The 26,236-nt window shown below is 47.0% G+C and overlaps 1 protein-coding gene across 4 annotated transcripts in view; it reads right to left on the bottom strand.

Moving 5' to 3' along the window:
- The window catches only part of SZT2 (SZT2 subunit of KICSTOR complex), a 223,145-nt gene that overhangs the window by 49,360 nt on the left and 147,549 nt on the right, over nt 1-26,236 (bottom strand). For 3 of the 4 annotated variants that reach the window (XM_040360884.1, XM_040360885.1, XM_040360886.1), the window contains 10 exons: nt 25,721-25,881; nt 25,537-25,634; nt 23,404-23,536; nt 22,172-22,299; nt 11,159-11,289; nt 10,096-10,278; nt 7,825-8,086; nt 1,425-1,504; nt 1,214-1,336; nt 925-1,127 (listed from right to left, as the gene is read on the bottom strand). In XM_040360884.1, coding sequence (XP_040216818.1) covers nt 925-1,127; nt 1,214-1,336; nt 1,425-1,504; nt 7,825-8,086; nt 10,096-10,278; nt 11,159-11,289; nt 22,172-22,299; nt 23,404-23,536; nt 25,537-25,634; nt 25,721-25,881 — 1,502 coding nt within the window. Of the gene's footprint in view, nt 1-924; nt 1,128-1,213; nt 1,337-1,424; nt 1,505-7,824; nt 8,087-10,095; nt 10,279-11,158; nt 11,290-17,945; nt 18,039-22,171; nt 22,300-23,403; nt 23,537-25,536; nt 25,635-25,720; nt 25,882-26,236 lie in introns of all 4 variants that reach the window. The other variant, XM_040360883.1, reaches the window with a different exon arrangement.

The raw sequence follows: 26,236 nt of genomic DNA, 5'->3' as shown, positions 1-26,236 counted from the left end.
GTGGAACTTCCACTCATATGATTTCTCCCCCCCCCCTCCGGTGCAACAATTGGCACCTTTCAGGGGGGACGGGGACGGGGGGGGGACAGGTATCCTTTCCAACTCCCAGGAGTCCAGGCCGCGGCCCCGTGACGTCACCGTGGGCCTCCCTCCTCCTCCCCCAGCCGTCAGGCCAATAGGAGAGAGGAGTGGGGCCTCGCGCATCAGCAGTAGGGTCCCTGGCTTGAAGCCGAAAGGCTACACTGCCGGGTTCCCTTACCCGTAATAGCAGCGGCCGCACCCGACAGCTGATGGAAACATCAGCTGCAGTGCTGACATCGCTGGACTCCAGGACTGGCAAGCGTCCTATTAAAAGCCAGCGGCTACAGTATGTGTATCTGCTGGCTTTTAACTTTAAATTTTTTTTTGGCCGGAACACCGCTTTAAGCACTTGACTCAAAATCAAGTGGAGATCACTGTAGTAGTGGTGGAGTAGAGGTGTAGTAGTGATGTCTACTTAGAGCTGCACGAATAATCGTTAAGAATCGAGATCGCGATTCTTTCCCCCTCATAATCTTAACAGAGCATTTTCCCGATTCTCTGCTCAAACCGACAGCTGTCCAAAAAAAAAAAAACAGGCAGTCTGCCAAGTTTCACAACATTCCTCAGCCACGCCAACTATAAACATTGTAACATTTTTGATCTTAAGCTCAAAGGAATGAACTTCCAATGAACAGGAAGTGAGGATTTCTCAGAAGAAATAAGGACATTTAAAAGCAAAATGGAAGGATGAGGCAAGTGAAGGAGGACTGCACTAAGGTAAAGGAAGTTATTTAGGGAAAAAAAAATTACCTTTACAACCCCTTTAAAATTTGGTATTTCAATTATTACTAATCAAAGGACAAGAGCCCCCTTCCCCCCACAACACCCAGGACTGGCACCTACCTGCGGGCAGGAGAAGCGGGCCGTAGCTGGACGAGGATGAAGCCGGTACTCTGTAGGTATTGGATGTATTGCTGCATGAATGCTGTGCACAGTTCCTGGAGCCAGGGCTCATCCCTCGCTCTGCTGGGAGGCATATCTGCAGAATCGCAACTGTGACTGCGGTCTCTGCCCGACGCCCCCGAGTCATTGGATCGGTGCCGTTTCTGCGGAAATGCACATCGTCATACATTTTAAAATGTATCCTTCCACTTCAAGTTTGGTCCCAAAAGTAAAAAAGTGACCGGCATACCTTCCCTTCGCTCCGGTTCTGGTCGTTCTGAACCTGCACTTGAAACGACGGATCGAACAGCAGTGGGGTGGCGCAGTAATGAACCATCCTGGCCGATTGCTTCAATGTGTCTAAATCTGCCGCCTGCAGAAGAGAAAAAAACAACCGAGAATAAAGTAAAGAGCCAAAAGAAAAACAAACGATTGTCCCTGCTGATGAAAAGGGGACTTACACTGATCGGCATATTGGACTGTGCGGACCTCTGCTGCCACGTCACAAAGAGGTTTTCAATCTTCAGCTGCTTCTCCACCTCTGCAATACAAATGTCTATGTTAAAGAAGCAAAAAAAAACGGGGTTACTTACCGGTAACATCCCTTTTCCTGGAGTCTTTCAGGACAGGTACTGTAGAGAGACACAGGCTCCTCCCCTCACAGGAAACACCGCCTTCCAATTAAGAATTTAAGCCTCATCCTCCCTCAGCTCCTCAGTTTTTTCCAGAGTACCTCCGGCCAGCTGGGGAGACACAAGAACACGTCATAAAAGTATAAAATTACATCTTACCTGACGGCCTCGTCTGATGAGTTTCCATAATATCCCCTACAACAAAGAGGGTGGGTACCAGTGCTGTCCTGAAAGACTCCAGGAAAAGGGATGTTACCGGTAAGTAACCCCGTTTTTCCCTGTTCGTCTTTCAGGACAGGTACTGTAGAGAGGATAAGCGAGCACCTTACCCTAGGGTGGGACAACTGCTTGCAGTACTTTGCGTCCAAAAGCCTGGTCTTTGGTTGAAAGTAGGTCCAGTCTGTAATGTTTTACAAACGTTGAGAAACTAGACCATGTTGCAGCCTTGCAGATCTGCTCCGGGGAAGCACCAGCACACTCTGCTTGGGAAGTTGCTACTGCCCTGGTGGAATGAGCCTTGATACCCTGTGGAGGCTCTACTCCCCTAGAAGAATAGGCTAGAACGATGGCTGCCCTTAACCACCTGGCTATCGTGCGTCTAGAAGCCCTGGACCCTTTCCTGGACCCAGAAAACAAAACAAATAGTGAATCAGCTTTCCTGAACTGACTTGTGTAATCCAAGTATTGTAGGACACACCTCCTAACGTCTAGGTTGTGAAACTTGTGTTCCTGTTCCCTCACAGGATTTGAACAAAAAGAAGGCAATGTTATTTCTTGACTTCTGTGAAACTTAGAAGCTACCTTTGGTAGAAAAGCCGGATCTGTCTTAAAAATGATGCGATCCGGAAAAACTTGAAAAAAGGGGACCCTAATAGATAGGGCCTCGAGTTCGCTCACTCTCCTGGCAGTAGTGATCGCTACTAAAAATACTGTTTTGAGAGTGATCACTTTTAAACTACATTTGTCTAAAGGCTCAAATGGTTCTACTGTAAAGGCTTGAAGAACCAATGAGAGATCCCAAACTGGGAAGTTGGAGGTTTTTACAGGTCTCCGTCTACTCAAAGCCTTAAAAAATCTAGAGACCCAAGGGTCAAATGCTAGTTGTTTTTCAAGAAATACACTTAGCGCTGACACCTGACCCTTCAGCGTGCTAGTTGCCAGCCCTTTATCAGCTCCAGCTTGAAGAAATTCTAAAACAGCCACAGAGCTGTTGACTCTGAATGAGCTTTCTGCACACCAGATGTTAAACCGTTTCCACACTTTTTGGTAAATGGCTTGCGTCTCCTTCTTTCTACAGCTTAGGAGTGTTTCAACCAAGCGTTCTGAAAACCCTTTGCCCCTCAGCAGCTCTTCCTCAGAAGCCAGGCTGCCAGGTTCCATCTCTCTACCTGCGGGCAGCAGATTGGACCCTGCAAAAGGAGATCCTCCCGAATTGGTAGAATCCAAGGAGATTCTATCGATAGATTTTTTAGGATAGAGAACCATGGTCTCCTGGGCCAATGAGGTGCGATGAGAATGAGTGTTGTGTTCTCCCCCTGCAGTTTCCTCAGGACTGCTGGTATTAGAACCGGAGGGGGGAAAGCATAACACCTGGAGAACTTCCAGGTTTGGGCCAGAGCGTCCACCGCCAGAGCTCCATCCCATCTGTTTAGGGAAAAAAAGAGCCGAGTTTTGGCATTTTCTCTTGAGGCGAATAAATCCACCTCCGGAAGACCCCATCTTTGAGTGATCGCTCTGAAAACTTCCTGATTCAGAACCCAATCGCCCTCCCTCAGTTTCTTCCTGCTGAGGAAGTCTGCGACTTGATTTAATTCTCCCTTCAGATGTATGGCTGAGAGGGACAAGACATTGGCCTCCGCCCATATGAGAATAGATTTTGTCAGATCCCATAAGGACTTGCTCCTGGTGCCCCCCTGCTTGTTGACATAAGCTACTGCCGAGGAGTTGTCTGTCCTGATTCGAACATGCTGTCCCTGCAGCTCCTTCTGAAAGGCTTTGAGGGCTAACTCTATCGCTTTTAGTTCTCTCCAATTCGAAGATTTTTGCGAGTCCTCTTTTGCCCAGCGACCCTGTGTCAGAAGGGAGTCCAGGTGTGCTCCCCAACCGGAGCCACTGGCATCTGTTGTCACTGTTCTGGAGATCGGGGAGATCCAATCCAGGCCCTGTAAAAGGTTCGCCCCCTTCCTCCACCACCAAAGGGACCTCTTGATGTGAACCGGTATGGATATCAGGGAATCCAAGGATTCCTGTTTGTGGTCCCAAATGTTCAGTATGAACAGTTGTAGAGGTCGGAAATGCAGACCCGCCCACTGCACTGCAGGAAGACAAGATGTTAATAACCCCAGAGCTGACATGACTTTCCTTATCGGAAGCTGGCCACTGCTCTGAAGAAGAGATATTACGTTGTCCACCTTCTGAACTTTTTCTATTGGGAGAAAAGTCATCTGTCTGGTTGAGTCCAGTACATATCCCAGAAAAGTGACTCTTTGGGAGGGTGTCAGGCTGGATTTTTCCAGATTGAGTAACCAACCTAGGTTTTCCAGAATCCCCTTTGCAACCTGGAGGTCCTGGGACAACCGTGTCGGGGAGTCTGCAAAAAATAGCAGATCGTCCAGATAAGCTACCACCAGGATGCCCTTGAGACGTAGAAAGGCTAGTACCTCCACCATCACTTTGGTGAATATGCGGGGGGAAGAGGAGAGCCCGAAGGGGAGTGCTTTGAATTGCAGGTGAAACATCCCCTCTCTGGACCTCACGGCCAGTCTGAGAAATCTCTGATGGCATTCCGCTATTGGGATGTGTAGGTAGGCATCCTTTAAATCTATGGATGCCATGAAGCAGTTCGGAAGGAGGAGTGTCCTCACGGAATAGATGGAATCCATCCGAAACCGTTTGTACGTGACCGAGGTGTTTAGAGGTTTTAAATTCAGTATAAGCCTGAATTTCCCTGAAGGCTTGCGGACCACAAATATGTGGGAGTAGAAGCCCTTTCCTATCTCCTCCGATGGAACCCGAACTACCACCTCCTGATTCTCCAACTCCTGAAGAGAGGAGATCAGAGCCACAGATTTCTCTTTGCATTGGGGCAAATTGGTGACTAAGAGTCTGGATGGGGGGGGACTTGAGAACTCTAGTCTGTACCCTCTCCTTATGATCCCCAGCACAAATTGGTTGCTGGTGATCGTCTCCCATTGTGGGAGAAAGGCCCCCAACCTTCCTCCCACCTTGACTCCGTCATTGAGGTTTTTGGGGCTGTTCAGGAGCACGAAAAAGTGCCCCGGCACGGCCTTTCCCTTTTGGTCCCCAAAACTTTTTCTTTCCCTCAGGTTTGGGGACTTCCACCTTCTTTTGGGTCCAGAATTTTTTCTTTGTCTGTCCCCCAAATTTTTTCTTTAAGGGGAAAGCCTTCTTCTTGTCGGCTGTACGATCTAAGACAGCCTCCAAGCCTGGCCCAAATAATAAGTCTCCTGTAAGGGGGATCCCGCACAATTTAACCTTTGAGGCGCTATCCCCCTGCCATGTCTTGAGCCAGAGAGCTCTTCTTGCAGAATTAGATAGAGCTGCAGATCTGGCAGACATGCGGATTGACTCTGCTGAGGCGTCCGCTACATATCGTACGCCACTCAGTAAAGTTGGAAAAGAGGAAAGTATAGTCTCTTTTGGCGTTCCGGCCTCAATATGTGCCTTAATTTGTAAGAGCCAATGCTCTAAATTACGGGCCACCACTGTTGCTGCCATAGCTGGCTTAAGGTTCCCCTGGGAAGCATCCCAGGACTTTTTTAATAGCGAATCCATCCGCCTGTCCATGGGGTCTGAAAGGACCCCCATGTCCTCAAACGCCAAGTCCGTATGTCGGGATACCTGCGAAAAGGCGGCATCTAGTTTGGGGGATTTGTTCCACACTGAAGCCTCCTCTTCAGAAAAAGGAAACCTCCTCTTCAAAGAGTTTGAGAAGAAAGGTTTCCTCTCTGGATCCTGCCATTCTTTTTTGATGGCATTGACCAGTACTTCATGGACTGGAAAAACCCTTTTCTTTTGTTCTCCTAAACCACTGTACATCTGGTCATGGAGTGACAGTGTCTTTTTCTCCTCAACTATCCCTAAAGTAGCGTGGATAGTTTCCAATAACTCTTCCACCTCTTCAAGGGAAAGCTTGTAGCGAGAGACCTTTGAGGACCCTGCCTCTGTCTTCTCACTATCTGACTCCTCTTGGGAGCTAGAAGCGGCACTGTCTTGCTCCTCCTCAGCATCCTCTCTGATATCCGCAGGTTTCTCTCTACTCCCAGAGGGAAGAACCTCAGGATTCGGTGGAATTACCTGTTGCGCTACAGAAGGGCTGCTTTGGGGCAATTGAAAATTAGCAAAAATATCTTTAAACGATTGAAAGGTGCCAGAAAGCTCTTTCATAGAAGCTGCTAATTCAGATGCCTGCTCTGCCTCCCTTTCTTTAACCAGCCCCTCAATACATCTCCTGCAAAGTGCTTTGTTCCAACTCTCACTAAGTGAAGATCTGCAGGAAGGGCATTTCTTCTGCTGTGGGCTGATTTTTCTGTGGATTTCTGAAAAACACAGAAGAAAGTGGAGGCTAGATTAAAAGAGAGACCAGCGCATAACACAGGTAACCACCAGGAGTGTTCTAGGACCAACCACCACCAGGGTTCCAGACACACTACACTAACAAACTCCCCGACCACCAGGAGAAAAAAACAAAAAAATCACCAGTGAAGCTGTACAACATGATAAGGGAACACCACCCCAGGGTTCTCCTTACCTTAGAGTGGCTGGTGCTGTCGTCATCCGGAGGTGCACGGGAAGCCTCTGCTTCCGACATCTCGCTGAGGAATGTGGTCGCGACTGCCTGCCAAAACGCCGACCCTACGGCTGAGAAGAGAGAGGCCGCACCAGCCCAGCGTCAGGCCTTTTCACACTGCAGCGTCTGGGACCAGTGACGCGTATCCGGCGGAAGTGCCCGCCCCCCCCCCGGAACTGACGTCACTCGTCATCCGGTCCGGCCCAGCTCCTGGCCGACTGTGAAATCTCACAGGGAGCGTGCACCCCGCCTGCAGCGCCACCCCTGTGCGTTTAGTAAATAGGCCTCCGCGGTTGAATCCACCCCAGGAATGTCCGCGGGACGCTACACGGCGATGTCCTGGGTAAGTGACTTCCCCAGTCAACCAGGACGCCATGCATTAAAAAATAGCCCTGAGCCCAGGGAGAACAGGTCCCCCCTCTCAGGAAAACTGGCCTCAGCTTCCCCAGCTGTCTGGCCCTTGGCCCCCAGCGGTGTCTCCCCTCCGGAGGAAACACCATAAACTGAGGAGCTGAGGGAGGATGAGGCTTAAATTCTTAATTGGAAGGCGGTGTTTCCTGTGAGGGGAGGAGCCTGTGTCTCTCTACAGTACCTGTCCTGAAAGACGAACAGGGAAAACACAAAAAAACAGAATGGTGCCTCCTCATTGCTGTCAATAGGAAAACATAATGATTGAATAAATGAGAGGAATAGTACCCCCCAAGGGCTACATAAAGTCAAGCAAAGGGGCCACATCCTACCCTTGAGCCACAGTTTGGGAGACCACGACTCTAGAAGCTGGAAATCACTGTACTAGACACTGCTACTACACCACTACTACATTGCTACTCCAGAGATCTTCCAGGTCCTGTGTCAAGCGGCTGCCCTGCCGCATTCTGAACGCAGGGGGTTGGCTGCTCGGCATGAGGGCCATTCACAGAACGCTTTGCATTTTGTCATTGCATGCAAAGTGTTCTCTGATTGGATACAGGTAAAGATGTCACCACCCCACCTCTGCACCTTGTCCAATCAAAGTAAAGTAAGTAACACTACAGTGCTACTTTTATGAGCTTCCCCTAACCCCAGCCCATGTAAATTACCGTATTTATTGGGCTATAACACGCCCCAGCCCATGTAAATTAGTTGGTTGTGTTAAGGCATCCCATAGCGGGTTGAAGAACAAAATGACTCCATTCCCCCCCCTTCACACATTCGATGTGGATGGGGGAATCCTCTCCAAGGAGCTTTTGTATTCTGACAGTGGTGAGACTTCCCCCGCAATCAGAATACACTGATCGGCACTGATCGATTGGGTTAAATCCAACATGGTGGTTGAAAAGAACTCGAATGGTACCCACCCCACCCCACCCTACCCATTCGATCCAATGTATGGTCGGCCTAAATTGTGGCTCCTGCTGCTGAACTTTCAGATCTCCTCACCTCTTTTCTCGGTGCTCTTAATCTCCAAGAACTGGGTTCCATGTCGGGACACGGTGTCCACCTCGGGGGAAAGATGCATGGGTTTCACCGGCATGACGTCCCGAAGAACCTCATCGAACGGCACAATGTCTGGAGGGTAGTGTAAGGACGGGAGGCCGCGGCCCGATGTGCCCAGGCGAGTCTGTTCCTTGTTTGGGGGAGGCGTGGGGCTTCGGATAAGGGCGTCTACCTCCAGGGTGGAATTGAGGAACGGGTTGGGATCCTGATTAAGAATACAAAAAGAGCATACATATATATATATAATATAGACACAACAAAAAACAAAATGGCCCATGGGACTTTTAGAGCGTCCCACCTCAAACATCAAAGATAAAATTTATAAACAAATATTTAAAAACGACACATAATACAAAAATTAATACCGTATTTATCGCCCTATACCGCGCACTTTTTGCCTCTTAAAATAAGGGGAAAATCGCGGGTGCGCGTTATACGCCGATACCCGCGCTCAGTTTGAAGCCTCCGCCGACATATACCGAGCGCAGTACACTCGGGTACATTCGGCTTCGCTCGTGGTCACGCTCTGTGACGTTTATGCGTGAGAAGCCGAGCGTTCCCGAGTGTACTGCGCTCGGCATATGTCGGCGGAGGCTTCAAACTGAGCGCGGGAAGCGGGGATTCGACTCGGAGACAGCGCGGGAGAAACCGGGAGGACACCACCGAAGGCCGCAGACGGACGCCGGGCAAGACACCAAAACTGTAAGTATTAAAAAAAAAAATTACAGGAATTTCGGGTGTACATTAGGGGTGCGCGCTATATGCCGGAGCGCGCAATACCCCGATAAATACGGTAATAGAAATCAATACATGGGTGAATTTACATTCAGATTTATACAAGAAACCTTTCCATGGAACCTAGATATATCATGAGGATAACTGCCAACAGTCTGGAACAACTGTGCTGTAGGTCTCGACGCGTTTCGTGAGAAGGATCTCACTTCTTCAGAAGCACAGGGAAGTATATTTGGTAGAAAAAAATAGGATTTTTGTACTCACCGTAAAATCCTTTTCTCTGAAGATCATTGACGGACACAGCAACTTAAAGGGGTTGTAAAGGTACAATTTTTTTTCCTAAATATCTTCCTTTCCCTCAGTGCAGTCCTCCTTCACTTACCTCATCCTTCCATTTTGCTTTTAAATGTCCTTATTTCTTCTGAGAAATCCTCACTTCCTGTTCTTCTGTCTGTAACTCCACACAGTAATGCAAGGCTTTCTCCCTGGTGTGGAGTGTCGTGCTCGCCCCCCACCCTTGGACTACAGGAGAGTCAGGACGCTCTCTACGTTGCAGATAGAGAAAGGAGCTGTGCGTTAGTGGGCGTCCTGACTCTCCTGTAGTCCAAGGGAGGGGGCGAGCACGACACTCCACACCAGGGAGAAAGCCTCGCATTACTGCGTGGAGTTACAGACAGAAGAACAGGAAGTGAGGATTTCTCAGAAGAAATAAGGACATTTAAAAGCAAAATGGAAGGATGAGGTAAGTGAAGGAGGACGGCACTAAGGGAAAGGAAGATATTTAGGGAAAAAAAATTGTACCTTTACAACACCTTTAAATCTTGACCTTAGGGGTTATATCGCCACCTTCAGGAGAGGACTAGGCAGAACATGTTAAAATAGCAAAACTGCACAGTACCGCCCAGGGGGCGGTCCTACTGGCTATAACCCCTCACGCTGCATCCAGCAGCTCAGTTCGTCAAAAGCAGTACAGACAGAAAAAAGGAGGGGTGGGTGCTGTGTCCGTCAATGAACTTCAGAGAAAAGGATTTTACGGTGGGTACAAAAATAAAAAGTTTTACTCATCTGGAAATGCCTGTTGCTATGCTGTCCCACGAAATCTGCCTTTGGAATCACCTAGGATTCTGACATCATCTCCCTCTAATGCTCCTGGGAAATGTGTGTCATCATTTCCCAGGATGCAGTGCGTTACCCAATTATCACTCCCCATCCAAGACTTCCAGGAAGTGCCCACAAGCAAAATGACAGTGTACACATCTTTTTTGAATATCTATGCAGATCGGCGGCGGATTGTAAAATAGTAAGTGACCGGATTTATATTATAAAAACGCATGAGGAAAGGACATACATTTAAAAAATGCTAATTGTGGTTGGAACTCCGCTTTAAGAAAAAACAAAACACCCAAAAAACACAACATTCCCAGCAGGAATTAGATTTCGGATGGCGACTCTTCTATCGGTCTTCCCAGTATCCATTACCTGTTTGTTGTCCTCGTGGATCGGCGTGTCGGTAAAGCAGTAGTGATGGAACAGCCCCATCTTCTGGTTCAGGAGGCAGTGCACCACATGCGCCCGCGCGTTCTGCCATTGGATCAAACGCACCAGCGAACGACTCAGCGACGCCCCCAAGTCTGGAGCCCAGTTGTAGGTGTAGAGGGTGAGCTGAGGAGACACAACCGGGATTAGATGTGTAGAAGAAAGTCGCTGAAGGCTGATCCCTACCCATTGTGTGAAATGTTACCCTCTAAAGGTCAGACGTCTGTGTATCAGGTGAGAACAGCTTGTCGCGGAGTCAGAACGTCTGGGTAATGATTAGTAATTAGCTCATCTGAATGTCATTATCTTTTTTTTTTTCTTAAAGTGTATTTTGTGCGTGTATTCGAAAGAGGAGCCGGACTGCAGGAGTTGGGAGTAGGCAGGCGTCCCCCAGAGGCAATCTGCCACCTTTCTCCATGCCCCGGGTGGCAATGGTGGGTGTGTGAGGGGGTCCTCCCACACAGCCCGCCCTACCTGCTCCGCTTTGAAGCCCAACAGGGCAGAGGGACTCCCTACAAGGGAGTGAGAGGATTAGCCCACTCAACCAGCCCCGTCAGTCCTTCGCCTCTCTTTTCTAGAGACCGCGTGGTCAAAGTGCGTGCATGTTAACCCAATTTCGAGTGCGTGTAAGCATGGTGGTTTTTGTGGGAGGGAGGTGGGCGTACTAAGCGCAGGCTTACCTCGCATAGCACACCCACCGGGAGCCGGGCTGAGACCGTCATTATCTAACGGATTGTGTATTGAAGTTCCTTGTGTCATGTTGTGGGTGGAGTTGAGTCATTGTCCAGATTTGGTTTCTAACTGTATATAACCAAGCTGAGTTTACCATTAAAAAATATTCATTCGTTTGGAACCAGAGAACAGAGCTGTGTGTGTCTCGTTATTCTGGGGGGAAATCCAATGGGCCGTGTCTGCTGGATTGTGGAGTGTCGGATACGCTGTCGTGGGTTGGTGGAATGGAATATCGTAAACGGTGCTAACCCCTGACCGTTAAAGTTACCCTCACCTTCTTGTCTTGTATTTCAATTAACAGGAATCTCTGTCGGGGGACCAAACCCCGGACTGACGTGGATAAATCCAGCGGTCTCTCTGCTGAGCCGAGCTCCATGGCTTCGAACCGCTGGAAACCTTTTTGAGCTGCAAGTAGAGGAAGAGTAAGTAAGAGGTGCAACGAGGGGAGGTGGAAAAAATTCCCTATCATTCGATGAGCAATATCCCCATACTTTATGGAATGGACCAGGATCTTGCTGCAAACATCTACATTGGGTATAAGATCTCACATATGATCTGATCTTAGCCATCAACTTGGCATATCAAAATCTTTGGTTATTACTTTATCAGGGCTCGACAAAATCCGGGCGCCAGGTCGCAATTGCGACAAGAAATTGTGACCTGGCGCCCGCCGGTAATTGAGGCCGCGGCTTTGCGGCCTACAAGGCCACAAAGCCGCGGCCTCAATTACCGGCCGTCGCAGGCCTGTCGATCGCGCGGCGGGGGCGCACGGAGGCCGGTAATTGAGGCCGCGGCTTTGTGAAGTGCCAAGCTTCCTTCGCCATCTGGTGGTGGCCGTTGGCATTACAAGTAAAACAGCATGTGCAATTTTTCACTACCATCTCCTTCCCTCTAATTAGAACCCCCAAAACATTATATATATTTTTTTATTCTAACACCCTAGAGAATAAAATGGCGATCGTTGCAATACTTTCTGTCACGCCGTATTTGCGCAGCGGCCTTACAAGCACACTTTTTTGGGGAAAAAATATTTTTTAATAAAAAAAAAAGTGTAAGACAACAGTAAAGTTATCCCAATATTTTTTTATATTGTGAAAGATAATGTTACGCCGAGTAAATTGATACCCAACATGTCACGCTTCAAAAATTGCGCCCGCTCGTGGAATGCCGACAAACTTTTACCCTTTAAAATCTCCATAGGCAACGTTTAAAAAATTCTACAGGTTGCATGTTTTGAGTTACAGAGGTGGTCTAGGGCTAGAATTATTGCTCTCGCTCTAACGATCGCGGCGATACCTCACATGTGTGGTTTGAATACCGTTTACATATGCGGGCGCTACTCGCGTATGTGTTCGCTTCTGCGTGCGAGCTCGGCAGGACGGGGCGCGTTTTCTGGCTCCTAACTTTTTTAGCTGGCTCCTAGATTCCAAGCAAATTTGTCAAACCCTGACTTTATAATCAGATCTATTGAAGCCTTATAAGGGATCGGTGTCCCAGGACCCCCTATGTCCTCTGTAGTCCCCCCACCCCCCGGATGGGAGTCTTTGGTTCACTGTTTATCCAGTTGGATGTTTTGAGAGACAAACACACCTCCTATATCTCCTGATAAAGCAGATCTATGATCGGCATCACTCTCATAATCAACATGAACTGTTTTTAATCCTCATGCTGATCACATTAGTAAATAGACAGGAAAGTATATTACATTTTCTTGTTTTACACCTTTTTTTTTTTTTTTCAGTTACTTCCTGGTTTCTGGCCTAGGCCAAAATTATGTCATACATCCCAGGAGTCTTCAGGAGGGGAGGAGGGGTTTTCTCAGCTAAGCACACCCTCCTGCCTGCATGCCTGAGTTAAGGGCAGATGAATTTCCGGGAAGTAAATGCTACATGAAAATCATCTGCCCTTAAAGTGGAGGTTCACCCTAAAAACATTTTTCTAACATTACATTGTGCATACTTCCAACATTTACAGTATGCTCATTTTTTATTTATTTTTGCTGTACATACCGTCTTATAGCTATTTTCCACCCGGCTCCCCACTCCCGTAGGAGTAGGCGTTCCTATGAAGAGGCGTAGTGTCATGTGGGACTTCGCCCAGATGATTGACGTCTTGACAAAACCTTCCCCTCCGCCGGATATGGAGCGTCACGAGTTTCCGAAAGAAGCCGAACTGCGAGTCGGCTCTATACGGCGCCTGCGCACCGAATAGGAGCCGTGTAGAGTTGACTGCGCAGGCGCCGTATAGAGCCGACTCGCAGTTCGGCTTCTTTCGGAAACTCGTGATGCGCCATATCCCCTGGGGGGGAAGGTTTTGTCAAGACGTCAATCATCTGGGCGAAGTCCCACATGACACTACGCCTCTTCATAGGAACGCCTACTCCCGCGGGACTGAGAACCCGGAAGCCGGGTGGAAAACAGCTATAAGATGGTATGTACAGCAAAAATAAATAAAAAATCAGCATACTGTAAATGTTGGAAATATGCACAATGCAATGTTAGAAAAAAAAATTTAAGGCGAACCTCCGCTTTAAAGGGGTTGTAAATCCTCATGTTTTTTCACCATCCTATGCATTAAGGTGAAAAAACACCTTGCAGTGTCCGACCACCCCCCCCCCCACCCCCCCCCCCCCCCCCCCCCCCCCCCCCCGTTTTACTTACCTGAGCCCCGAATTTCCGTGGGAACGATCCTGCGTCGCTTTCCCAATGGCTTCTCGGCTCTTCATTGGATAGATTGATAGCTGCACAGCCATTGGCTCCCGCTGCTGTCAATCAAATCCAAAGACGCGGCTACCGGGGCCGAGTCATACACTCGGCGGCTATGCATCCAGAGTGTATGACACAGGAGCGTGCCAGCAAGGTAACCCCCTCGGGAGAGAGCTTCCAAGAGGGGGTTATCTAATGCGGGGAGGAGCCGAGAGAGCCGCCGTGGGACCCTAGAAGACCAGGATCGGGGCCACACTGTGCAAAAACGAACTGCACAGTGGAGGCAAGTAAGACATGTTTGTTATTTTTCTTATTTTTTTAAATGTGAACCTTTAGTACCACTTTAAGACATAGATGGATGGAATGGAAGAGTTTGCTTTGAAAATTAAAAGGGCTGTAAACCAGGGGTCTCCAAACTTTTCGTACAAAGGGCCACGTTATTGCCCTCCAGACTTTAGGAGGGCCGGATTGTGGCCGGCAGGGGCAGAAAATGGCACGGGCCCAGCATCAGTGAGAATAAATATGGCCTCAGGGTTGGTGGTCAATAGGAGGAGGAGTATTCCCCCTATTAGTAGGAGGAATAGTATCCCATCATTGGTATCCATGGAAGATATAGTGCCCCATTGTTATGTCAGTGGGAGGAATAGTTCCTCATATCAGTGGAAGGAATTGTTCCTAAGGGCCAGACTAAGGCTAGCAAAGGGCCACATCTGGCCCTCGGGCCACAGTTTAGAGACCCCTGCTGTAAACCCTTGTTTTAAAAAATAAAATAAAAAATAACAAACATGCCTATACTTACCTGCTCTGTGCAATCATTTGCACAGAGCAGCCCCGATCCCTTTCTTCTGGGGGTGCCCCACCGGCGATTTGGGCCCCTCCACTTCATTGGGTGCCCCCATGGAAAGCTTTTCAATGGGGGCACCCATGCGGGCTCGGTCCTGAGTCCTGCGTCCATTGACACAAAAAGCGGGACTCGGCCCTGCCCCACTGGATTTGATTGACAGCAGCTAGCGCTGCTAAGCTTGTGCACATCGCTGGATCCGATCGGGCTCAGGGGGTCTGTGGGGGGAGCTGCAGTACAGAAGGTTTTTCACCTTAATGCATTAAAAAACCCTGAGGCTTTAAAAGTAAATTTGGATTTCTTTGACTTTTGGTGCTCAGGTGCAATGCAAAACGGCTTTAACTTTTAGGCCTTGTGCACATGGGCTTAGTACAGCGCATGCCCATGCGAGGGCCGTGTTGGCCCCCACGGTTGGTCAGAGGTGTTCCATGCATCCCTGTGAAGGCAGTCCTAGTCAGGTCAATTGGGATGTGCAAACTGCACTGACACAGGCGCTGCTCCCAATTTGACAGCTGTGCAGGTGCGCGTCCCCGAATGCAGTGTATACTGTAGTATGCCCGTGTGAATGGCGCCTTATCCTCATCGCACTGCAGAAACCGCTTCAACCAAGTGGAAATAGTGATTTTCATATGTGATTGAAAAGATATCGCAGCTTGCCAGATGCCTGGGGTTATAAATGGTAAAAATAAATTGGAACATTTTATACATACAATTGCATGGACCTTTATCTTTTATGTAATTTTAAAGTGGTTCCAAAGGTACAAGTTTTTTTACTTTAATACATTCTATGCATTAAGGTAAAAAACCTTCTTCAAGCAGCTCCCCCAATCCCATCATTATACTTACCTGAGCCCCATCTGGATCCAGCGGTGTGCACAAAAGCAGAGGCTCTCTCAGCTCTCTCCCTCCTCATTGGACAGAAAAGCAGCAGCTGGAACCACTGGCTCCCGCTGCTATAAATCACAGCCAGTGAGGAGGGATCGGAAGGGGGGGGTGGTTAAAGGGCTGAGCCGCACTCTGTGTGCCAATAGACACACACAGATTGCTCAGGAGCGAGCACACGAGTGCCCCCTTAGGAAGCGGTTTGCTATGGGGGGACTCGATGGAGGGGGAGGAGGCAAGAGGGCTGGTGGGGGACACAAGAAAAGGGGAATCTGTGCTGCTCTGAGAAAAACCATCATACAGAGCAGGTAATTATGTTGTTTGTTATTTTTTTTTTATTTAAAGTGTTATATTTAGAATCAATTTAAGATTTACAAAGTAATAAAAACAATTTTTTGCTAGGTTATAGTCTATGATAATTATTTATAGTAATTATTATCAATTTATTATTATTTTTTTTATTTATTTGTTATTCTTTTAAATAATATACTGTATACCTATTAAGTTGGCACCTAAAAGGTACCGTATACATGAATGAATAATCTATGGAACAGAATAGTTTGGTGGGGATGTGGTGCCTAGATAAACCACCAGCCCAGTATATTTTCCATTGTATTATAGAGAATAGAAAAGGAGGGAAAACCCAAAGCCTCAAGGTGAGCTGGAACAAACCATGGCATAGAACGCCCACAGCTTCACTCCCCAAGAGGTATAAGAGGTCAGCGGATGTCTCAGCCGCTAATATCACTACTAGGTGGACAAACATGGTGTGCAGCATGAAAGGTGTCACCTCTTCTTCAGCAAGTGCTCCAATATAGAAGAAGGTAGAACATGGAAGAAGAAAGAATAGATAGGATATGGAAGAAGGTAGAACATAAAAGAGGGTAGAACATAAATGGAAGAAGGTAGAACATAAAAGAGGGTAGAACATAAATAAAAGGTTGAACATGAAAGAAGAAGAAGGTGGGACATGGAAGAAGGTAGGATATGGAAGAAGGTAGGATATGGAAGAAGGTAGGAGGATATGGAAGAAGGTAGGAGGATATGGAAGAAGGTAGGAGGATATGGAAGAAGGTAGGAGGATATGGAAGAAGGTAGGAGGATATGGAAGAAGGTAGGAGGATATGGAAGAAGGTAGGAGGATATGGAAGAAGGTAGGAGGATATGGAAGAAGGTAGGAGGATATGGAAGAAGGTAGGATATGGAAGGTGGTAGGATGTGAAAGAAGGTAGGATGTGAAAGAGGGTAGGATATGGAAGAAGGTAGGACATGGAAGAGGGTAGGATATGGAAGAAGGTAGGATATGGAAGAAGGTAGGATATGGAAGAAGGTAGGAGGATATGGAAGAAGGTAGGAGGATATGGAAGAAGGTAGAAGGATATGGAAGAAGGTAGGAGGATATGGAAGAAGGTAGGAGGATATGGAAGAAGGTAGGATATGGAAGAAGGTAGGATATGGAAGAAGGTAGGATATGGAAGGTGGTAGGATGTGAAAGAAGGTAGGATGTGAAAGAAGGTAGGATGTGAAAGAGGGTAGGATATAGAAGAAGGTAGGATATGGAAGAAGGTAGGACATGGAAGAGGGTAGGACATGGAAGAGGGTAGGACATGGAAGAGGGTAGGATGTGAAAGAATGTAAGATATGAAAGAAGGTAGGACAAGGAAGGTGGTAGAATAAAGAAGAAGGTGGAAGAAGGTAGGACAAGGAAGGTGGTAGAATATGGAAGAAGGTGGTAGAATATGGAAGAAGGTGGTAGAATATGGAAGAAGGTGGTAGAATATGGAAGAAGGTGGTAGAATATGGAAGGTGGTAGAATATGGAAGGTGGTAGAATATGGAAGGTGGTAGAATATGGAAGAAGGTGGGATATGGAAGAAGGTGGGATATGGAAGAAGGTAGGATATGGAAAAAGGTAGGACATGAAAGAAGGTAGGAGGACAAGGAAGAAGGTAGGAAATAGAAGAAGGTAGGAGGACAAAGGTTGGAGGACATGGAAGAAGGTTGGAGGACATGGAAGAAGGTAGGAGGACATGGAAGAAGGTAGGAGGACACGGAAGAAGGTAGGAGGACACGGAAGAAGGTAGGAGGACACGGAAGAAGGTAGGACATGGAAGAAGGTAGGACACGGAAGAAGGTAGGACACGGAAGAAGGTAGGACACCGAAGAAGGTAGGACACCGAAGAAGGTAGGACACGGAAGAAGGTAGGACATGGAAGAAGGTAAAACATGGAAGAAGGTAGGACATGGAAGAAGGTAGGACATGGAAGAAGGTAGGACATGGAAGAAGGTAGGACATGGAAGAAGGTAAAACATGGAAGAAGGTAGGACACCGAAGAAGGTAGGACACCGAAGAAGGTAGGACACGGAAGAAGGTAGGACATGGAAGAAGGTAAAACATGGAAGAAGGTAGAACATGGAAGAAGGTAGGACACGGAAGAAGGTAGGACATGGAAGAAGGTAAAACATGGAAGAAGGTAGGACATGGAAGAAGGTAGGACACGGAAGAAGGTAGGACATTTCCTATTACACACTCACCTCTGTGTATCACACCCCACAACAATCACATAACCTCTGTGCACCACACCCCACACCGACACCCTTGTGTTCACAGCCAGCAGACTACAATAAACTTACAGTTCGTCACCTGGCTGCCCTGATCATCATTTTTATCATACCCATCCTTCTCCACCTCCACATCATATTCATCATCTTCTTCAAAGGTGCACGCTGGGAGCAAAGAAGGATTCTCAGAAGGTCATGATCTCAGTTAAAAATAAGAGAGCGCCACAAGGTTTTAATAATCCAGCAATCTTTTGTTTTTAAAAGCAAATGTTCTTATGGAGAAGCCAACAGTTTATAGAGCCAGTGTTGGGCCACGGGTTATCACAGAGCTGCCTGTATGTAGAATGGACCCCCTGCACTACCAGCCAAGACCACTACCTTGTTTCTTCAGAATCTAAAGCAGCCTTTCTAAACCTTTTCAACACAGAGGAACCCTTGAAATAACTCAGGTCTCAGGGAACTCGTGATACATTAGTGTGATGATCAGTAGGAAGAATGCTCCTTTACACTTGTGGTCATTTGGAAGTATTGCCCGCTTATAGATCGCTAAAAAGACCAATGGTATCAGTGGGAACTTATTTGAGAGGCAGAAATGTATTATTGCCAATGAACCTCTTGCAACCTTTGGAGGAACCCTGGATGAAAAACGATGATCTAAGGCAGTGTTTCCCAACTCCAGTCCTCAAGGCACACCAACAGGTCATGTTTTCAGGATTTCCCTCAGATGAAACGGCTGTGGTAATTACTAAGGCAGTGAAACTGATCAAATCACCTGTGCAAAATAATGGAAAGCCTGAAAACCTGACCTGTTGGTGTACCTTGAGGACTGGAGTTGGGAAACACTGATCTAAGGAATGACTGTTGTAACTCCCTACCTCTACACAGACTATACCCCTATGATCCATCATGAATTCTGCTGCCAGACTCATCCACCTTACCAACCATTTAGTATCCACTACCGCCATCCGATTGGAGGTAAACCACCTGGCCTTCAGGAGAAAGATCAAGACCCATCTCTTCTGAGGGCCCAGGGAATGGATACCAAAGCGCCCAGAGGCGATTCAGTTCGCTTGTGTTGCGCTATATAAGTTTCTCACTCACTCACTACCCCTCTCTGCCAATCACTTTATTGGCTTCCTCTCACCCAACAAATAAAATTCAATAAACATCACCAACCTCACCTCAAAATATCATCAAAACAATCCTTTTCATTCCCCCCAAGACCTCTTGCTATCCACCTTCCTTGTCACCTTCTCCCATGCTAGCCTCTAGGGCAGTGGTTCTCAACCTTCTAGTGCTGTGACCCCTTGATAAAATTTCCCAAGTTGTGGGGACTCCTAACAGTAAAATTATTTTTGTAGTGTGGGTTGTCAGCACCCAAGGCAAGACAAGTATTTCCCCCCCCCTAACCCACAGACATTTAGCGCTACCTTTTAATGGCAACTATAATCACAGGTAATGTAACTCACTGTGTCTCCGGCTTCACTGTCTCCGACTTTGTGGTGTCTCGTAGCAGTGATACCTATGCCGAAATCAGGAGATGGGGTCTCCTCCAGCACCTCCCTCTTCACATTCCTCACCAGTCACCTGACCTCTAGTCTTTGGCCCCCAGCCATGCCGTGAACTGAATGGGCACCTGCAAAGAGGCTGAGTGGGTGGCTGCGGGCTCCAGGAACAGCCCAGCTGGGTGACCACATGCTCCAGGGATAGCCCTGCTGGGTGGCCACAAAAAGGCTGGGAGAAGGGTGCGGGCTTCGGGAACAGCCCAGGTTTCGGTGACCCCTGGCAAATCATCATTCGACCCCCGAGGGTGTCCCGACCCCCAGGTTGAGAACCAATGCTCTAGGACTTCCTCTGGAACTCCCTAACCCAATCTGTCCATCTTTTGCCAACTCTATCCACCTTGAGGCGTTCCCCAAAAACGTGTCTCTTCAGGGAAGCCTATCCTGCCTCCACCTAACAACTCAACTTTTACTTTATTCATCATTCATATGAAGAAGCACTAAGGCATAGTGCGAAACGTCAGCTTTTCTTTTGTTGTGCTGTTTTTTGCTGTGGCATGTATTTTGTGATTTTTAATTAAAGGAGGAGTTTTTTTGGAGTACGGCTGTCCCAGCTTTTTTCCTTCATTCTAACCTTTACTTTATTCATCAGTTTATACCCTTATGCCCCATACACACAATCAGATTTTCCCTCGGAAAAACCTTGGATGTTTTTTCCGACGGAATTCCGCTCAGGCTCGGCTTGCATACACGGTCACACAAAAGTTCCCCGAACTTTCGACCGTCAAGAACGCGGTGACGTACAACACTACGACGTGCCGAGAAAATTAAGTTCAATGCTTCCGAGCATGCGTCGTATTGTTTCTGAGAATGCGTCAGAATTTTGCTCGTCGGAATTGCTACAGACGATCGGGAATTTTCGATAAAAAAAATTTCCGTCTGAAAAATAGAGAACCTTCTCTCAATCTTTTGCTGGCGGGGATTCCGCCAGCAAAAGTCCGATGGAGCCTACACACAGTTGGAATTTCTGACCAAAAGCTCACATCGGACTTTTGCTGGCGGAATTTCCGACCGTGTGTACGCGGCATCACAGTTATTACCTATTTGTATAACTTGCCCGCCTAACCTTATCATCTTAAATTGCATTGTATCTATTATGTTCATTGAAATTGTGCTGCGTAGACTATTGGCGCTATAGAAGTCCTGCATGAAAAAATAATCTCGGCTCCGTGCACCAAAACTGGAGCAGCTGTTCAAACTGCGATACCGACCACCACAAGCAGGGGCAGCATGTTTGAATGCAGAGCAGGAAAGGTGCATGGAATGCACCATTCCCACACTGATTTCTAGTGTGAACCGGCCCCAAGAGAGGAATTCTCCTTGCATTAGAGCAGGGGTGCCCAACCCGCAGCCCAAAAGAGATCAGCATGCCACCCGGGCATGCCTGGAGGGACATTGTGCACACATAGAAGTAGGGTTGTCCCAATACCGATACTAGTACTGGCTGCATATGGGGGGGGGGGACATGACTGCAGATATGGGGGGGACATGGCTGCATATATGGGGGGGACATGGCTGCATATATGGGGGGGACATGGCTGCAAATATGGGGGGGGACATGGCTTCATATATGGGGGGGGACATGGCTTCATATATGGGGGGGACATGGCTTCATATATGGGGGGGACATGGCTTCATATATGGGGGGGGACATGGCTGCATCTGTGGGGGACATGGCTGCATATGTGGGGGACATGGCTGCATTTGTGGGGGGACATGGCTGCATTTGTGGGGGACATGGCTGCATTTGGGGACACATTTAAAAAAAAGTATCGGTATTCGGTATCGGCGAGTACTAAAAAAAAGTATCGGTACTTGTACTCAGTCCTAAAAAAGTGGTATCGGGACAACCCTACATAGAAGCCATGGCAGTCGACAACTTTTTCTGCTCATCGGTCATCCTTAGCGTTAGGCCAGCCATACATGGTGCAAATTTCATTCCTGCAACCCAGGGTTTCAGGAAATAAAATTTGCTTGATTCCCCCATCAACAGTGTTCATGTAGGAATCAATCCTGCCAGGCCATTGTCTTTTCCTGGCGTGGGCAGCTGCCCCCGCTGGGAGAAGACAGTGATTATCGCTAGCGTATAGCAGCCACTACTACCTATGATTGCAAGAGAATCCGGCAGGCTGGTTGTACCCAAGTTAATCGATTGATCGACTTAGTAACATTCGACCTGCCCATTAACAGTTAGATTCTGAACCAGCCGAGATTCGAAACGTGTATGGCCGGCCTTAGAGTATTTTATGTTCGGCCCAAGACAATTCCTCTTCCTGTGGCCCAGGAAAGACAAAAGGTTGGACACCCCTGTTTTAAACAGATTTCCCTTCACTTAATGTTGTTTCTTCAGGACAGAAAGTAAAGGGAAGTCTCCCAAACGGAACCCGACATTGGTTTTAACTATGCCCTAGTCCAGAGGTTCTAAACCCTGTCCTCAAGTACCCCCAACAGGCCATGTTTGCAGGTTTTCCTTTATCTTGCACAGGTGCTTTAAATCAGAGTCAATGGCTTGGTATTTTGGACAGCTATTTTATCTAAGAGAAATTCCCAAACCATGGCCTGCTGGTGGTACTTGAGGACAGGGTTGAGAACTATTGCCCTAGTCTATATAAAATGAAGTTTTGGCTTTACGTACGTTTTAAATACAAACATATTAAACAGGGATTCTACGTCTTTAGGGGTTATAGACCACACTCACATAAATGGCACAAGGCATAGGGGGGGGGGGTGACTTACCTTGCTCTGTGTTGTATCGCCACTGTCGGAAGTTACGTCCCAGCAGGGTCATCTCGCGGGCTGCGGCAGGCCGAGTCGGGCTGTGCTGGCTGGTGGAGTATGGCACAAAGGCTGGACCCTCAGGACCACTAGAGGAAAATAAAGCACTACATAACTGAAATGTCTCCAATTGTCCTAAGAAAACAAATCTCTTCTCAGATCAGAGAAGTTGTAGTTATAACAGTTTTTCCCTTTCGCTCTACTTTTGCTTAAAGGGGTTGTAAAGGTTCATGTTTTTTCTCCTATGCATTAAGGTGAAAAAACATCTGACAATTACCGGCCCCCCCTTTTACTTACCTGAGCCCTGGAAAGTCCTGCGTCGCGAACGCGCTCTTCCTTTGCCCAGGCTTCTCGGTTCTTCATTGACAGCTCATGCTGCTGTCAATCAAATCCAATGACGCGGGCGCCGGGGGGTGGGGCAGAGTCCTGTACTCGGCAGCTATGGATGCCGAATACGGGACTCAGGAGCACGCCCGCAAGGTAGCCCCCTTGGGAGAGAGCTTCCCAGAGGGGGTTATCCGAGGAGGGGAGCAACCGAGAGAGCTACCAGGGGACCCCAGAAAACGGCGCAAAATTTATAGCTTTACAAAATAGGGGATATTTTTTGGGCATTTTTATTAATATTTTTTTTTTTTTACTACTAATGGTGGCGATCATCGATTTTTTTCATGACTGCGACATTATGGCGGACACATCGGACACTTTTGACACATTTTTGGGACCATTGTTATTTTTACAGCGAAAAATGCTATAAAAATGCACTTACTGTGAAAATGACACTGGCAGGGAAGGGGTTAACCACTAGGGGGCGCTGTAGGGGTTAAGTGTGACCTCATATGTGTTTCTTACTGTAGGGGGGCGTGGCTGGACGTGTGACGTCACTGATCGTCTTTGCCTATATCACAGAACAGACGATCAGTGACACCTAACAGAGAAGAACGGGGAAGGTTTGTTTCCACTCACCTCTCCCCGTTCTTCAGCTCCTGTGACCCGATCGCGGGACACCGGCGGCGATTGTGTCCGCGGGTCCCATGGTCACGGAGCTTCGGACCAGGTCGCAAGCTCGCCGCCGGCGGTGCGTTCGCGATCCACGTATATCGTCGTGCGGCGGTCCTTCAGTGGTTAAGTTGATATTTACACGCATTTTATATCTAAAATCTTTAACAAGCCCACAAGACGAGCTTAAGACTTACGTGTTTTTTTCAAAGACTCGGACGCTGGTGTCGCTGGCCAGGGATGTGATGATATTGAAGAGTTCGGTCAGAATGGATGGAAGCAGGAATCGGGTAATGGTGTGTACAGAACACAGCTGGACAGATGGACAACCTGATCACCAATACAGAAAGGTACATCAATTCCAGATACTCATTTTTTTTTATTATATTTTTACTAATGCAAGAATAAAAGGTTAAAAAAAATAAAAACACTCAACAGTAAGACATTTTTGTACCATAATCCCTGTGTGTTCAAAACTGTTAGGAAATGTAAAAGTGTCTCTCCCATCCCTCTCTGCCGATCGCTACATCGGCTTCCTCTCACCCAACTAAGAGAATTCAAAATACTAACAAAGCCATCCACAACTTTGCACTCCTACCCCGCTTTTTTTTTTACTACTAATGGCGGCGATCAGCGATTTTTATCGTGACTGCGACATTATGGTGGACACATCGGACAATTTTGACACATTTTTGGGACCATTGTCATTTTCACAGCAAAAAATGCATTAAAAATGCATTGTTTACTGTGAAAACGACAATTGCAGTTTGGGAGTTAACCACAAGGGGGTGCTGAAGGGGTTAAGTGTGACCTCATCTGTGTTTCTAACTGTAGGGGTGTGTGGCCGTAGGTGTGACTTCATTGATTGTGTCCCCCTATATTAGGAAACACACGATCGATGACGGCGCCACTGTGAAGAACGGGGAAGCTGTGTTTACACTCACCTCTTCCCGTTCTTCAGCTCCGGGGACCGATCGCGGGACTCCAGCGGCGGTCGGGTCCGCGGATCCCGCGGTCACGTAGCTTCGGGTCGCGGGCACGCGACCCACGGCTGGGCACTTAAAAAGAGGACGTACAGGTACGTGCTTGTGCCCAGCCATGCCAGTCTGCCGACGTATAGGTGCAGGAGGCGGTCCTTAAGTGGTTAATATGTAGCATTTAAATGAATATGAATTTATTTATATTCATTATTATACACACACACATTCGATTTATATATCTATCTATATATATATATATATATATATATATATATATATATTTATATATCTCTCTCTCTCTCTCTCTCTCTATATATATATATATATATATATATATATATATATATATATCTCTCTCTCTCTATATATATATATATATATATATATATATATCTCTCTCTCTCTATATATATATATATATATCTCTCTCTCTATATATATATATATATATATATATATATATATATATATCTCTCTCTCTCTCTCTCTCTCTCTCTCTCTCTCTCTCTCTCTCTCTCTCTCTCTCTCTCTCTCTCTCTCTCTCTCTCTCTCTCTCTCTCTCTATATATATATATATATATATATATATATATATATATATATATATATATATATATATATATATATATATATATATATATATATGATAAAGGAGATAACTGAGGGCTAGTTTTTGGACTTTTTAGGCACAATTTGGTTGGTCAGAATATATTCATACAAGAAGAGATTTTCTCTAAAAAGTTTTTTGTTTATTTAGATATAAAATATCATAATATTTATAGAACAAAGAGTAATTGCCGTTTCCAGCAAAAAACTATCTAAAAGGCTAACTGAGCAAGCCTATCCATAAACATTAACAGGAATCACCCTCTTATTTTGTAATATCCACATGCACACTACATGTGAGGATATTCTTACTCCCCTTTTTTCAAATATATATATATAGATATATATATATAGATATATATATATATATATATATATATATATATATCTCTCTCTAAATATATATATATCTATATATATAGTAGATAAAAGTAGATAGATAGAGAGAGAGACTAGCTGTCGCGGTGCTCACATGATCGGCAGCCGGTCCCGCCAGCTCCTGATCATTATTACACACTGGGAGCTGTATTTGAAAGCTCGGTGTCTGTGCTGGGAGCGTGTAGTGAGTGAGCTGCCCATGGGAGGCAGATGTGTGGCAAGTGGGAGTTATAGCCCACCCTCTTTGCTGTTGCACATATGTGTGACAAGGGCAACAAGAGGTTAAAAGAGGACCTGTCTCTTTGCCCATTTAGGGAAAAGTGACAGGTTCTCTTGTAAAACCAAGGCCTGGAGCTTGTGACCTACCGAGCTGATTCATAAAGTTCATCCACTGCAGGCAGGTGTGACTATACAAGGGGTGCAAGGTTCCGATGTCGCCCTCCTCTAGCTGCGTCTGCCGTTTCCTGCATAGATAAAATGATGTCACCGGGGCGGTTGGAAATGACAGAAAGTTTGGGATCAAAGTAGAGCGGATTCTCCCGCTAGATACCTCTGTGCATGTTCCAAGCTGATCCCAGGCCGCTCTGGATAACTGGGCACTTTAAGGCTCTCCGTCTTATGTCTCCGCCTCGTCCGCGGCTCCTCTGTGCGTTCGCTGACAATGTCATCTGTGGTTTTCGGGGGGCCCAACTCCGCATTGTCGGGTTTGCTCTGAAATGAGAGGAGGTAGCAATTAAAAATTAGAAAGTGTATATATAACTGAACGACAGATAAACAACAAGCGGCCTATTTTTAGGGGGGAGATCGATCGCGCTATTCTCTCTCTGCAGAACACTACAGAGATTGCTCCACACTGCCGCCTGCAGGTAAGGTTCGGTTTCCACTTGTGCGACTTGTCATGTGATTGGGACTGAAAAGTCGCACGAAAAGTCGTACCCCTATGATTTCCAATGAGTAGCGTTCATATCTGTGCGACTTCAAGTCACACCGACTTCAAAGCAGTCCCTGCACTACTTTGGTCCCTACTTTGATGAGACTCAAGAATACACAGGCATTGCTTCAAGTC

The sequence above is a fragment of the Rana temporaria genome, chromosome 7, assembly GCF_905171775.1.
Source record: "Rana temporaria chromosome 7, aRanTem1.1, whole genome shotgun sequence".
NCBI lineage: Eukaryota > Metazoa > Chordata > Amphibia > Anura > Ranidae > Rana > Rana temporaria.
Note: the sequence above shows the minus strand (reverse complement) of the source record. Positions and strands in the feature narration are given on the sequence as shown.